At 60.6% G+C, this 10,883-nt stretch overlaps 1 protein-coding gene across 2 annotated transcripts; it reads left to right on the top strand.

Moving 5' to 3' along the window:
* The first annotated feature begins 1,460 nt into the window (after positions 1 to 1,460).
* SEMA3G (semaphorin 3G) lies at positions 1,461 to 10,597 on the top strand. 2 transcript variants are annotated; one of them, XM_033133117.1, is made up of 16 exons: positions 1,461 to 1,620; positions 3,302 to 3,462; positions 3,578 to 3,640; positions 3,864 to 3,983; positions 4,269 to 4,359; positions 4,474 to 4,590; positions 4,807 to 4,952; positions 5,156 to 5,270; positions 5,366 to 5,435; positions 5,723 to 5,867; positions 6,152 to 6,383; positions 6,532 to 6,623; positions 7,267 to 7,308; positions 7,989 to 8,217; positions 8,529 to 8,668; positions 9,981 to 10,597. In XM_033133117.1, the coding sequence occupies exons 1-16, from the start codon at positions 1,512 to 1,514 to the stop codon at positions 10,419 to 10,421; spliced, it is 2,313 nt and encodes a 770-aa protein (XP_032989008.1). In that variant the 5' UTR covers positions 1,461 to 1,511; the 3' UTR covers positions 10,422 to 10,597. The 2 variants fall into 2 exon arrangements, with proteins under 2 accessions (XP_032989008.1, XP_032989007.1); XM_033133116.1 differs by having other exon boundaries at positions 9,978 to 10,597.
* The last annotated feature ends 286 nt before the right edge of the window (positions 10,598 to 10,883 follow it).

Below are 10,883 nucleotides of genomic sequence, written 5' to 3'. Positions count from 1 at the left end.
AAAGTTCTCCAGTGGAGTCAGAGGTGGGTAGTCATTGGCCTCCCTGAGCAGCCCCTTACACAATCCCAGGTCAGCCACCCCTCTCCCCCTGAGGAGACATATGTATGTATATATACATGTCAGGGGGAGGTGGGGACAAGGAGACAGGGTTCAAGATCCCTGGGTCCTTCTCACACTGACTCAAGGGGCTGACCTGTTTCCCTTCCAGGGTTGAGATGGGGAGGGTTGCTGGGTTCCCCCCAGCAACCCCAGAAGCAAAAGAGAATCCCAGAAGGGGCAGGGTTGATAGGGTCTGTTCTTAGCCTGTTGTATGGCCTGGGCTTGGTCTTTCCCTCTCTGATGCCCCCAAGTTTCCTGACCACCATCTGAGGGCTCAGTCTGGCCCATCTGGGAGGCCTAACTTTCAGGAGTTTCTAGAATCCTGGGCGCTCCAATTCTGGCTCAAAGTTGAAATCTTCTCAGCTGCTAGGGCCTCAGATTCTATGTATAAGGATCTGGGGTGGGGTGGAGTGGCAGCTGTGGGGGGTGGGGTGGGGACAGGGGCTGCGGTGGGATGGGACATGGGGAAGTCTCCTCACTTGACTCAGTTCAGCCCCTCAGTCTCTTCTCCTTGTCCCTCTTCTGTGGCTTTCTTGCCCCCCGTATCCAACCTCAAGGCAGAGTGAGTGGGGGTGTGAGTGCCCCCACTTTGGAGGTATCATAGATATAGGGCCTACAGGGCAGAGGTAGACTCTGGGAAGAACCCACCACTCACTGAGTGACACTCGTGGCCCTGGGTCTCTGGAAAAACTTGATGGCTGAGAGACGCAGGGTAATGGGAGGCTCCTCTGCCCAGTCAGCTGGGAAGGGGCCTGGAAGCCAGACATTCATTTCTTGCCAATCCCAGTTCTGTGAAGTATGGCAGCCCTTAAGCCTGCACCCAAAACATGGAGCCCCTTGGGCTGGAATGACCCCGCCCCACGTAACTTGGGCCCTGCCAGGGGAGCTGAGGAGCCAGGCCAAGGCTTCAGGGGGCTGAACCCTCCAGGTATCAGGGACCTAGACCTAGAGTCGGTTTGTGGGGGTCTATGTCATGGGCGTTACAGGGTCAGGGAGCAAAGGAGAGCCCAGCCAGACCCGCACCCAGCCCATCAACCTCTGATCTCTGACTTCGACCTCCCTTCCGGGGTATCTCCCCCCTTGACATTTTACTAGAGCCTGGGGACTTGGGTTTGTGGACATTTTTGTGTCAGCTACCCACACCCAGTTGGGAATGAGGCTTCCCAACAGTGAACTGTGACACCAGCCAATCTGACACAGAGGCATCAACCGGGCCAGTCGGGAAAGAGGGAGCAACTGCAGGTGGATGGCAAGGGCCCTTGCCCCTCCCTCCTCCTCCGCCTTCCTGGCCCTGGACGGGGTGGAGCCACTGCCTTATAAGTGGCAGGCCTGGCGGCGACAGAACAAACTACAACCAGCAGCAGAACTAGAGGTTGGCTTCTCGGGCAGCCTTGTGCCCTTGATCCCCCAGCATGGTCCCCTCGGCCTGGTCCATCTGCTGCCTCCTGGGGGGCCTCCTGCTTTGCGGGGGCAGCCCCAGTCCTGGCCCCAGCGTGCCCCGCCTGCGGCTCTCCTACCGAGGTACGGGTGGGTGTGCCCTGTTCCTGTGCATGTCCCTGGGAGCCCCAGACCCTGCAGCACACCCAGCAGTGGGGCCCCGGCCAGCCCCCGGCAATCTGTTCTGCCAGCTGGAGGGATGCTGTCACTCCCTGCATAGCCCGTGGGAAAGACTTCACAGTCATGCCCTGGGTTGGTGCTCTGACTGCCACCAGCGGCAGGCGCTGCGGAAGACGCGGGGGGAGAGAGACAGGTCCTGCCTGGGAGGCATGGCCAGGATGGAGGTAGGAGAGACAGAGGCACGCAGGACGAAAACCTGAGGGGGCTGCTGAGAAAAGGAGAGAGACAGAGGGAGACCCTGAGAGACCTCGGTACAGATGAGCAGAGAGCGATGGGGATGGGCAGACGGGCACGTCTGGAGGTTCTGCCCTCAGCCGGGGCTCCTGACCCAGGGAAGGCAGCGGGGGAGCAGGGTCCTGCCCTTCTCCTCCCCGCCTGGCAAGGGGGCCCCTCACCCCGTCCCCACAGCCTTGCCCCCCCCACCCGCCTCTTGCAGCCCACTTCCCCTGCTGGCCTTTCCTCCTCCTTCTTCAAAGCAGCTGAGGAGGTTCCTCTGCATATCTAACCTGATGGGTTATGCCACAGCTGGTGCAGGCCGCCTCTGAATCTGTAGAGATGGTATATGGGAAAAGGTCCCTGAGACACAGCTCTCCACAGATTCTTCTACTTGGAGAAGCCAGAGGGGTGATCACCTTTCCCTGGGAGCCCCAGTCCAAGAGGGGAGACATAGATCCACTCTGGAGAGTCTGAAAATGGGGTCTGGGGAGAGAATGTGGTTCTGCCCTTGGAGCTTTGGTTTTTGGGGGAAGTCAGGCTATAAGAAAAAGCCCACATAGGGCAAATCCGCTCCAAAGTACTGTCAGCCATGGAGGGCTTCCTGGAAGAGGCTGCCAATGAATTTGGGGATGGAGTGGGTGCTGGACCAAGGATGACCCCTTGGGCAGGCATGGGATACTCGGCCTTCCCAAGGTGGCCAACACCCCTTCTTACCACATCCTGCTGCCTGCCCCTTGCCCACCGATGACCTCCACCTCCCTAACCCAGTTCCAAAGACCTATTCCATCCTTGACTCCTAGGACCAGCTTCCCCAGGCAGCCACCTCCCATCCCTAGGGCCTAGGCAGGCAGGGGCTATGGAGAAGAAAATCCTCTTTAACCACATCCCTGGACTAGAGCCTGGAGCTCTGCCTGGCCAAACCTGGCCTCTCCCATGCCAGGCCTTTGCCTGGTGTCCCCTCTGCTGGGAAAGCTCTGCCCTGCTTGTCCACCTGCACACTGCTCAGCCTCACTCACCCTTCCTCCAGGCTCTCTCTGCACTTTGCCCAGCTTGCTGCCATAAGTTCTGACAGTAGGGCCATCTTCCTGGGGGCTGAGTAGAACACAGATGGGTCAATGGAAAGGAGAGGTTAACTGAAAGATCAAGGGGCTAAGGAATGGACGGATAGGAGGCGGCCACTGGGTGGGCTGCGCTGGGTGGGGGCTCAGAGCCCCTGTCCCACCCACCCCCAGGAGCCATTTCCCAGCAGCCCTGTGGATGGAAACATTTTCCAGATGTGAGTGTGTGGGGTGAATGTACAGCTGGGACCCTCCACCTCCAAGCCTTGGCTGAGCAGCGGGCCCTGAGCCCCTCCCTTGCTCCCTTGTAGACCTCCTGTCTGCCAACCGCTCTGCCATCTTTCTGGGTCCCCGGGGTTCCCTGGACCTTCGAGCTATGTACTTGGATGAGTACCGGGACCGCCTCTTTCTGGGGGGTCGAGATGCCATCTACTCTCTGCGGCTGGACCAGGCATGGCCAGATCCCCGGGAGGTGAGCTGGATTGCCTGGGGAGAGGGTCTGTCTGAGAGCTGGGCAACTCCAGACTGGGGGGCTGGATGAAGATACTGAGGCTGCGAGGTCAGGCGTCAGCCGGGTTGTGTTTCAGGTCCTGTGGCCACCACAGCCAGGACAGAGGGAGGAGTGTGTTCGAAAGGGAAGAGATCCTTTGGTGAGTGCTGTTTGTAGTGACTGCCCCCAACCCTGACCAACACCGCAGAATAGCCTGTGGCCACTCCCCAGGGTGCCGGTGCTGGGGGCATTGGAAACAGAGCCTGAGGACTCTTGCAGTCCATGAAGAATGTCAGCCTAGATCCCAGAGCTGATCAGCCAGGCAGGGCTGAGCCGTGGGGCCCAAAGAAATGGTGAGCAGCCCCTCATCTCCTGCCCCCTAGATGGAGTGTGCCAATTTCGTGCGGGTGCTGCAACCGCACAACCGGACCCACCTGCTGGCTTGTGGCACTGGGGCCTTCCAGCCCACCTGTGCCCTCGTGGCGGTTGGGCACCGTGGGGAGGTAAGCCTAGGGCGGGCCCCACACGGGACTGGAAAGCAGTGACATTCCTCCAGGCTGCCTGAATGTTCCCAATTGAGCCTGGGTGAGGGCAGAGGTTTCAGGGGCTTTGAAAGGCACCTTTGTGCCAGGGAGCTGACCCCAATGGCAAGGCCCCGAACTGAGGGCATCTTCCACCCCCCACCCCCCCACTCTCGAGCTGCATGTGATGGCCATTGCCTGGGTGGGGAGAGGCTAGTGCTGCTTTCCCAGGTGACACCCCTCCTTCCCTCCCTCCCTTTCCCCCAGCACGTGCTCCGCCTGGAGCCGGGCAGTGTGGAAAGTGGGCGGGGGCGATGCCCACATGAGCCCAGCCGTCCCTTCGCCAGCACCTTTGTAGGTGGGTGATGCCCAGGCCTGGGTGGACACCGGGAGGATGGGAGCCTGCCAAGGCCTTTGGGAAAGGATGGTGAGTGGGCCCTCCTCCCCTGACTCTGTCCCCACCCTACCCCAGGTGGGGAGCTGTACACAGGCCTCACGGCCGACTTCCTGGGGCGTGAGGCCATGATCTTCCGGAGTGGGGGTCCCCGGCCAGCCTTGCGTTCTGACTCTGACCAGAACCTCCTGCACGGTGAGCCCAGGGGTTTCCTCAAGGCTAGGCTGGCTGGGGTCTGCCCCAGCATTGGTAGGAGATGGGAGAGCTGACGTTGGAGGGGAGCAGGCCATCCCCACTCTGCTCCCTGGGATTCCAGCCTGGGGTCCCTGTACCTCTTCTGCTCCGCACTGAGTTCCAGCCATGCTTCCCTGTGAAGCTCCCCCACCAGCGTCCCCTGTCACACATCTGCAGACCCCAGATTTGTGATGGCCGCCCGAATCGCTGACAACTCTGACCAGAATGATGACAAGGTGTACTTCTTCTTCTCGGAGACGGTCCCCTCGCCTGATGGTGGCCCAGGCTATGTCACCGTCAGCCGCGTGGGCCGTGTGTGCGTGGTGAGAGCTGTGAAGGGGCTGTGAGGTTCGGGTCCTTGCCACACCCCTCTCCCCAACCTGCCCCCACCCTCAGCAGTAGACAAACTGAGGTGAGGGTGTGAAGTCCGTGTCAGTGCCTCTCCCCCAAAGGGTGAGGGTGGAGGAGCAGGAGCAGGGGCCTGCCCTCCGGGGCCCAGGGCTGACTCAGGCCTCCTGCCTCACAGAATGACGCTGGTGGCCAGCGAGTGCTGGTGAACAAATGGAGCACCTTTCTCAAGGCCAGGCTGGTCTGCTCCGTGCCCGGCCCCGGTGGAGCTGAGACCCACTTTGACCAGCTGGGTAAGGGCATGGCCAGGGGCAGGCCTGGGTGCAGGAGTGGGGAGGGCGCAGAGCCAGTGAGTGGGGGACACTGGCAGTGGCTTTCTGTCTCCCAGAGGATGTGTTCCTGCTGTGGCCCAAGACAGGCAAGAGCCTGGAGGTGTACGCGCTTTTCAGCATGGTCAGGTGGGTACACTGGCTTCCCTTATCCGCCATCTCTGTATCCTGTATCCTCTGTTGAGCCTCTGCCTTCATATTCTGGCTTAGCCGTGGGACCCTGTCTCTGTCCCTGACTCCGTGACTCTGGCTGTATTTTCTGTCTCTCTCTCTTTACCTTTGCCTGGGTGTCCTTGTTTTTCGGTTTCTCCTGACTCCAGGCACCGCCGCCCTCCGCCCTGCCCGTACAGCCTGGCTGCCCCTTTCCCGCCCATGACGGCCACGCTTGCCTGACTGGCCCTGTCTGTCCTCGGCAGCGCTGTGTTCCAGGGCTTTGCAGTCTGCTTGTATCACATGGCAGACATCTGGGAAGTCTTCAGGGGACCCTTTGCCCACCAAGATGGTCCCCAGCACCAGTGGGGACCCTATGGGGGCAAAGTGCCCTTCCCCCGCCCTGGAGTGGTGAGTATCTGGCCAAGCCAGGGAAGAGGGCTGAGTAGATGCCAGGAGAGCTCCACCCTGGAACAGCATCACGTCTGCACACAGCCACACAGCAGCTCTGAGCTGGGGCTCCAGAGGGGCGGGAGGGGTGAGATGGGGCATCTGACCTCATTATGGAGCCTCTTGTACCCCGAGCGTGGTCCTGTGGAGGTTGGTGTGCCCAGGCAGAGGGGCGTGGGAGCAGGCTGGGGTGGGGAATGTGTGACCCCAGGAGGCTCCAGGTGCTCCCTTTGCTGCTGCTACAGTGCCCCAGCAAGATGACTGCGCAGCCTGGACGGCCCTTTGGCAGCACCAAGGACTACCCAGATGAGGTGCTACAGTTTGCCCGAGCCCACCCACTCATGTTCCGGCCGGTACGGCCTCGGCAGGGCCGCCCTGTCCTCGTCAAGACCCACCTGGCCCAGCAGCTGCGACAGATCGTGGTGGACCGAGTGGAGGCAGAGGATGGGACCTATGATGTCCTCTTCCTGGGGACTGGTGGGTGGACTGAGGGCAGCGGCCGCGCCGGGGAGCTGTGCAGGGCCCTGGCTGGTGGGTGGACCGAGGGCAGTGGCCGCGCCGAGGAGCTGTGCAGGGGCCCTGGCTGCCTCTTTCTCTCCTGTTGACCCCGTCATCTCTGCCCCAGACTCAGGTTCGGTGCTCAAGGTCATGGCCCTGCAGTCTGGGGGCTCGGCTGAGCCTGAGGAGGTGGTTCTAGAGGAGCTCCAGGTGTTTAAGGTGGGTGGGGGATGGGGCGGGTCCCCCCAAACCCAGTCACTGGGTCAGGCCTGGATACTGGGAAGCAGGCGCAAAGCACAGGAGATGGGCCCATCTTGACTGAACTTGCAGCCAGTGAGGAATGAAAGTGATGACATTCCCCACTGCAGAGGCCCTGCTCATGCTACTGAATGGATGAGGGGCCTGGGGATGCAGTCTGTAAGCTGAAAGTTGGGGGGCCCAGGGAGGGATGGCCAAGGTGAGCACCCCTTGACAAAGCCCTGACTGGCTCAAGTCAGGGGGTGACTGAGAAACTAAGTGCCCAAGGGGTTCTGTTGGCCCCTCTATAGAATCAGACGGGTGTATCTGGGGGATTGCTGTGCCTTCAGACGTGGGATGGTGATTTGGGACAGCTGCTTCATTGCAGGGGAACAGGGCTGTGGGAGGAGACATTGGGGATTTGTGCTTTTAGCCAAGCCTCCTGCTTTGGAGGCCAGCCAGGGCAAGGCGACATTTCTTGTAACCTGACCTCTGGGAAAGACTGGCCTTAGCTGCCAGGGCATGCACTGACCAAGGCAGGGGCTGGAGGAGGCTGAAAGCAGGAATGCAGTGGAGAGCTCTCTCCCCACCCCCACCCCCCACTGAGACCCTGCTCCTTCCCCAGGTGCCCACAGCCATCACTGAGATGGAGATCTCTGTCAAAAGGGTAAGAGCCGCTGTGCCCCTCCCCACTGCTCCTTCTTCCCCTTCCCTGGCCCAAAGCCTCCTTAAGCCCTGCTGCTGTCTGCTGGAAAGCCCCTGCAGCAGGCCCTGGGTTGCCTGATTAGGCCCTGCTAAGAGGGTTGAGAGTCCAGCTGGGAGCTGAGATTCCCATGCATTAAACCAGTGGGCAATGGGAAGCCCTGAGTAAGTGAGGCTGTGTTCAGGTAAGGGGAGATACACAAAGGTTGGTGTCTTGGGAGAGGCAAAAAATGTGCTTGAAAACAAAATGCAGATTTGAAATCAAACAGGGGAGCCATTTCTTAGAGGCCTGTGCCCTTTCACAAGTGGCAGATACCATCTCCCCAAGTTTATGTGCCCAAGTTTATCTCCGGTACTGGGATTGCTTAAAACAGAGTGCACCTCTAAGGCAAGTCAGGATAAAGGCCATTGAGGTGGAGAGCAAAGGTCAGCAGCAGGGAGAGCCTGGAGTAGCCCCTTAGAGAAAAGATCCTGCGTCTGCCCCTTCCCCTACATGTCTTAGCACAGGTGTATAATGTGTGGGTGATAAACATTTTGTTTCTGTGAATGCACTCAAGAGGTTCTGGGAGATAGCTTGGGGGCTGCAAGCCCACCTACTTCTGGGGAAGCCCAGGCTCAGCAGGCTCTGCTTGTATCCCTCCCCAGCAAATGCTGTACGTGGGCTCGAAGCTGGGTGTGGCTCGGCTGCAGCTGCATCAGTGCGAGACTTATGGCAGTGCGTGTGCAGAGTGCTGTCTGGCCCGGGACCCATACTGTGCCTGGGATGGTGCGTCCTGCACCCTCTACCGGCCGGGCACCAGCAAGCGCCGGTTCCGCCGGCAGGATATCCGGCATGGAAACCCTGCCCTGCAGTGTCTGGGCCAGGGCCAGGATGGTAAGTGGCAACAGGCATGAGAGTGCCAGCTGGGCTCTCACAAGGGTCTACTTACTCACCCCTGTGGCCTGGGCTCAACCCTTGTGAAGCAGGGCCTCAGACTCGTCATGTTGTAGCAGACAGTCCTCAGTTTCCCTGTCTGTGCATCTCCTGCAGGGTATGGGTATAGGACCTTTGGACAGAGTGACTGGTTTGGGTGGGGACAGACACCTAGGTCCCTGTCGTACTGGTGGGGGTTCCTGGGCTGTGGGAGTCAGCTGGCCCCAGGGGCCCATAGTTCCTGAGCTGAGCTCACGTCCACCTCCCTCCAGAGGAGGCTGCAGGACTCCTGGCCACCACCACAATCTATGGCACGGAGCACAACAGCACCTTCCTGGAGTGCCTGCCCAAGTCTCCTCAGGCAGCTGTGCGATGGTTCTTGCAGAGGCCGGGGGACCAGGGGCCTGACCAGGTGAGCGAGGACCCTGCCTTCAGTTTGCTTGTGTCCTGAGGTCACATCCCTCCCTGAACCCCCAAGTCCTGAGCCCTAGGAAGGGGCTCTGAGGGAACCTGCCAAGATCGACTAAAGAAAAGTGTGTATTAGGCCCCTGGGGTATCTGGAAGGAGGTGCCCCTGCCCCTGTCATCTGGGAACGCCCAGGCCAGATATGCCTGGAACTTGTCCAGTGACAGGGAGCCCACCAACTTCCAAGGCACTGAGCTGAGCCCTGACAGGTGCGTAGCAGAGATGGAAGAGAGGCAAGGGGGTCTGGGTGGTCAGGAAGTCCCCCACGCTTACACATATGGCTCATTTTGAAGGGATTTTCCCCCAGGGGTTCTTGGCCCTCCTGTGCCCCAGGCCTGTGCTCCTGGCCTTCACTGCCCCCCTCCATGGTCCCCCACTTCCTCCCTGGAGTCCAATTGCTTACCCAGACCCTCTTCTCCCGCATCTGGGAAGATCTGTCAACCTGAGATAGCTTCAGTCTGGGGCCTGAGGAGAGGCGTGGGTGGGTAGGGGGAAGAACCATTCTCGAGTGCTCCCACAGGCAGGGAAGGGGAGGGAGTGGGTTGATTACAGGAGGGGCTCTCCTTCCAGCTTGGGAACTGGGGGAGGCCAGCCGTGGGCCAGCTGTTGGGCCAGGCACTGAGGAGACTCCCCCAGGGGCCGGGGGCAAGGGGAGCAATGAGGGGAAGTTACATAGCGCTAACCACCCAAGCAGGCCAGCCTAAAAGTAGACATACAGACTAAAGCTCAGACAGCCGCCGAGCCAGACTAGCTGGGTCAGAACAGCACTCCCTGCCCACACCGTGATGGGCACTTGGCCCGCCTCTGGCTGCGGCTGTGGGCCCTGCACTGTGGCAGTGAACAATATAGACCACGTATAATAGAATGGAGGGGAGTTCTGGGGCTGAGGTTACAGCTGCCCACTGAGTTAAAGCCCATAAATTCCCTCTCTGTTCACTGGGAATGTGTGCCAGCCCCTCCTCCAAAGCCATGATAGGTGCCCCAAAGCTCTGAGTAGGGAGAAACCCGTCAACCAAATCTTTGAAAGGCCCCCTTTGCAGGCCATGTCCTGGGTTATAGGAAGGTGAGGCCCAGCCTGCAATCAGGTGAGGCTGAGCCTGCCGAGCTGCTGGTCCCGTCCTGGGAAGGAGAGAATGGGTGAGGGGAAGCGCCCGAGCACTGGGCCCTGCGGTGGCCAATCTGGAAAAGCAGGGTGCAGAGAAGTTGATGGTGTGTGCCCTGCTCCACGGCGCCCTCACCTCCTCCCTTGGGTCCAGCAGGTGAAGACCGACGAGCGGGTCCTGCAAACAGAGCAGGGGTTGCTGTTCCGCAGGCTGAGCCGCCTGGATGCCGGCACCTACACCTGCACTACGCTGGAGCACGGCTTCTCCCAGACAGTGGTCCGCCTGGCTCTGGAGGTGATTGTGGCCACACAGCTCAACAGTCTGTACACCAGGGGGCCGAGGCCAGAGGTGCCCGCTGCCCAGGGAGGCCTGGCCTCCAGCCCACCCAAGGCCTGGTACAAGGACATCCTGCAGCTCATCGGCTTCGCCAACCTGCCCCGGGTGGATGAGTACTGTGAGCGCATGTGGTGCTCCTCCCGGAGCCGGAGCAAACAGGCCAGGGGCAAGAGCTGGGCGGGGCTGGAGCTGGGCAAGAAGGTGAAGAGCCGGATGCAGGCCGAGCGCAACAGGACGCCCCGGGAGGTGGAAGCCACATAGAAGAGGGTGAAGGAGGGTATGGTTGGGATGGGCCAGGGGGGCCCAGCATCAGCCCCCGCCGGTGTCTCCCACCCACCCAGCCAGGTCATAGGGGGCCAGCAGGCCTGATCACCTCTCAGATGGGAGTCTCTGCCCCCCCAAACCCCTACAAGGTCCCCACAGGAAAGGCTGATGGAGGGATGTGTCTATCCTCTGCCCCGCTCTGCTCTCAGTTCCAGTTGGCGCCAGCACCCTCTGGCCACTGGCAACCCCAATGGGCCTGCTATTTGTTTTCAAAGGTGGCCCCCAGAGCACATTTCCGGTTGTGCCCAGAGGGGAGAGGGCTGGGTGGTTCTTTCCCAGCTGCAGAACAATGGCCTTTCTGAGTGAGCTTAGTGTGGCTGTGTGGGTGCATGTGAGGAGGTGTCTGGGCAGGGGCCCCTCAGGCCGCCAGAGGAGGGTGGGCAGTGCCTCTAAGTTAGT

Source organism: Rhinolophus ferrumequinum, chromosome 17, assembly GCF_004115265.2.
Source record: "Rhinolophus ferrumequinum isolate MPI-CBG mRhiFer1 chromosome 17, mRhiFer1_v1.p, whole genome shotgun sequence".
Classification (NCBI taxonomy): domain Eukaryota; kingdom Metazoa; phylum Chordata; class Mammalia; order Chiroptera; family Rhinolophidae; genus Rhinolophus; species Rhinolophus ferrumequinum.
Note: the sequence above shows the minus strand (reverse complement) of the source record. Positions and strands in the feature narration are given on the sequence as shown.

What these genes read in the sequence shown, in the direction of transcription:
- SEMA3G (XM_033133116.1), top strand. Translation starts at nt 1,512, where the DNA reads ATGGTCCCCTCGGCCTGGTCCATCTGCTGCCTCCTGGGGGGCCTCCTG. An exon ending in GAAAGGGAAGAGATCCTTTG is followed by an intron (nt 3,641 to 3,863) that starts GTGAGTGCTGTT and finishes CCTGCCCCCTAG; the next exon opens with ATGGAGTGTGCCAATTTCGT. An exon ending in TGGAGATCTCTGTCAAAAGG is followed by an intron (nt 7,309 to 7,988) that starts GTAAGAGCCGCT and finishes ATCCCTCCCCAG; the next exon opens with CAAATGCTGTACGTGGGCTC.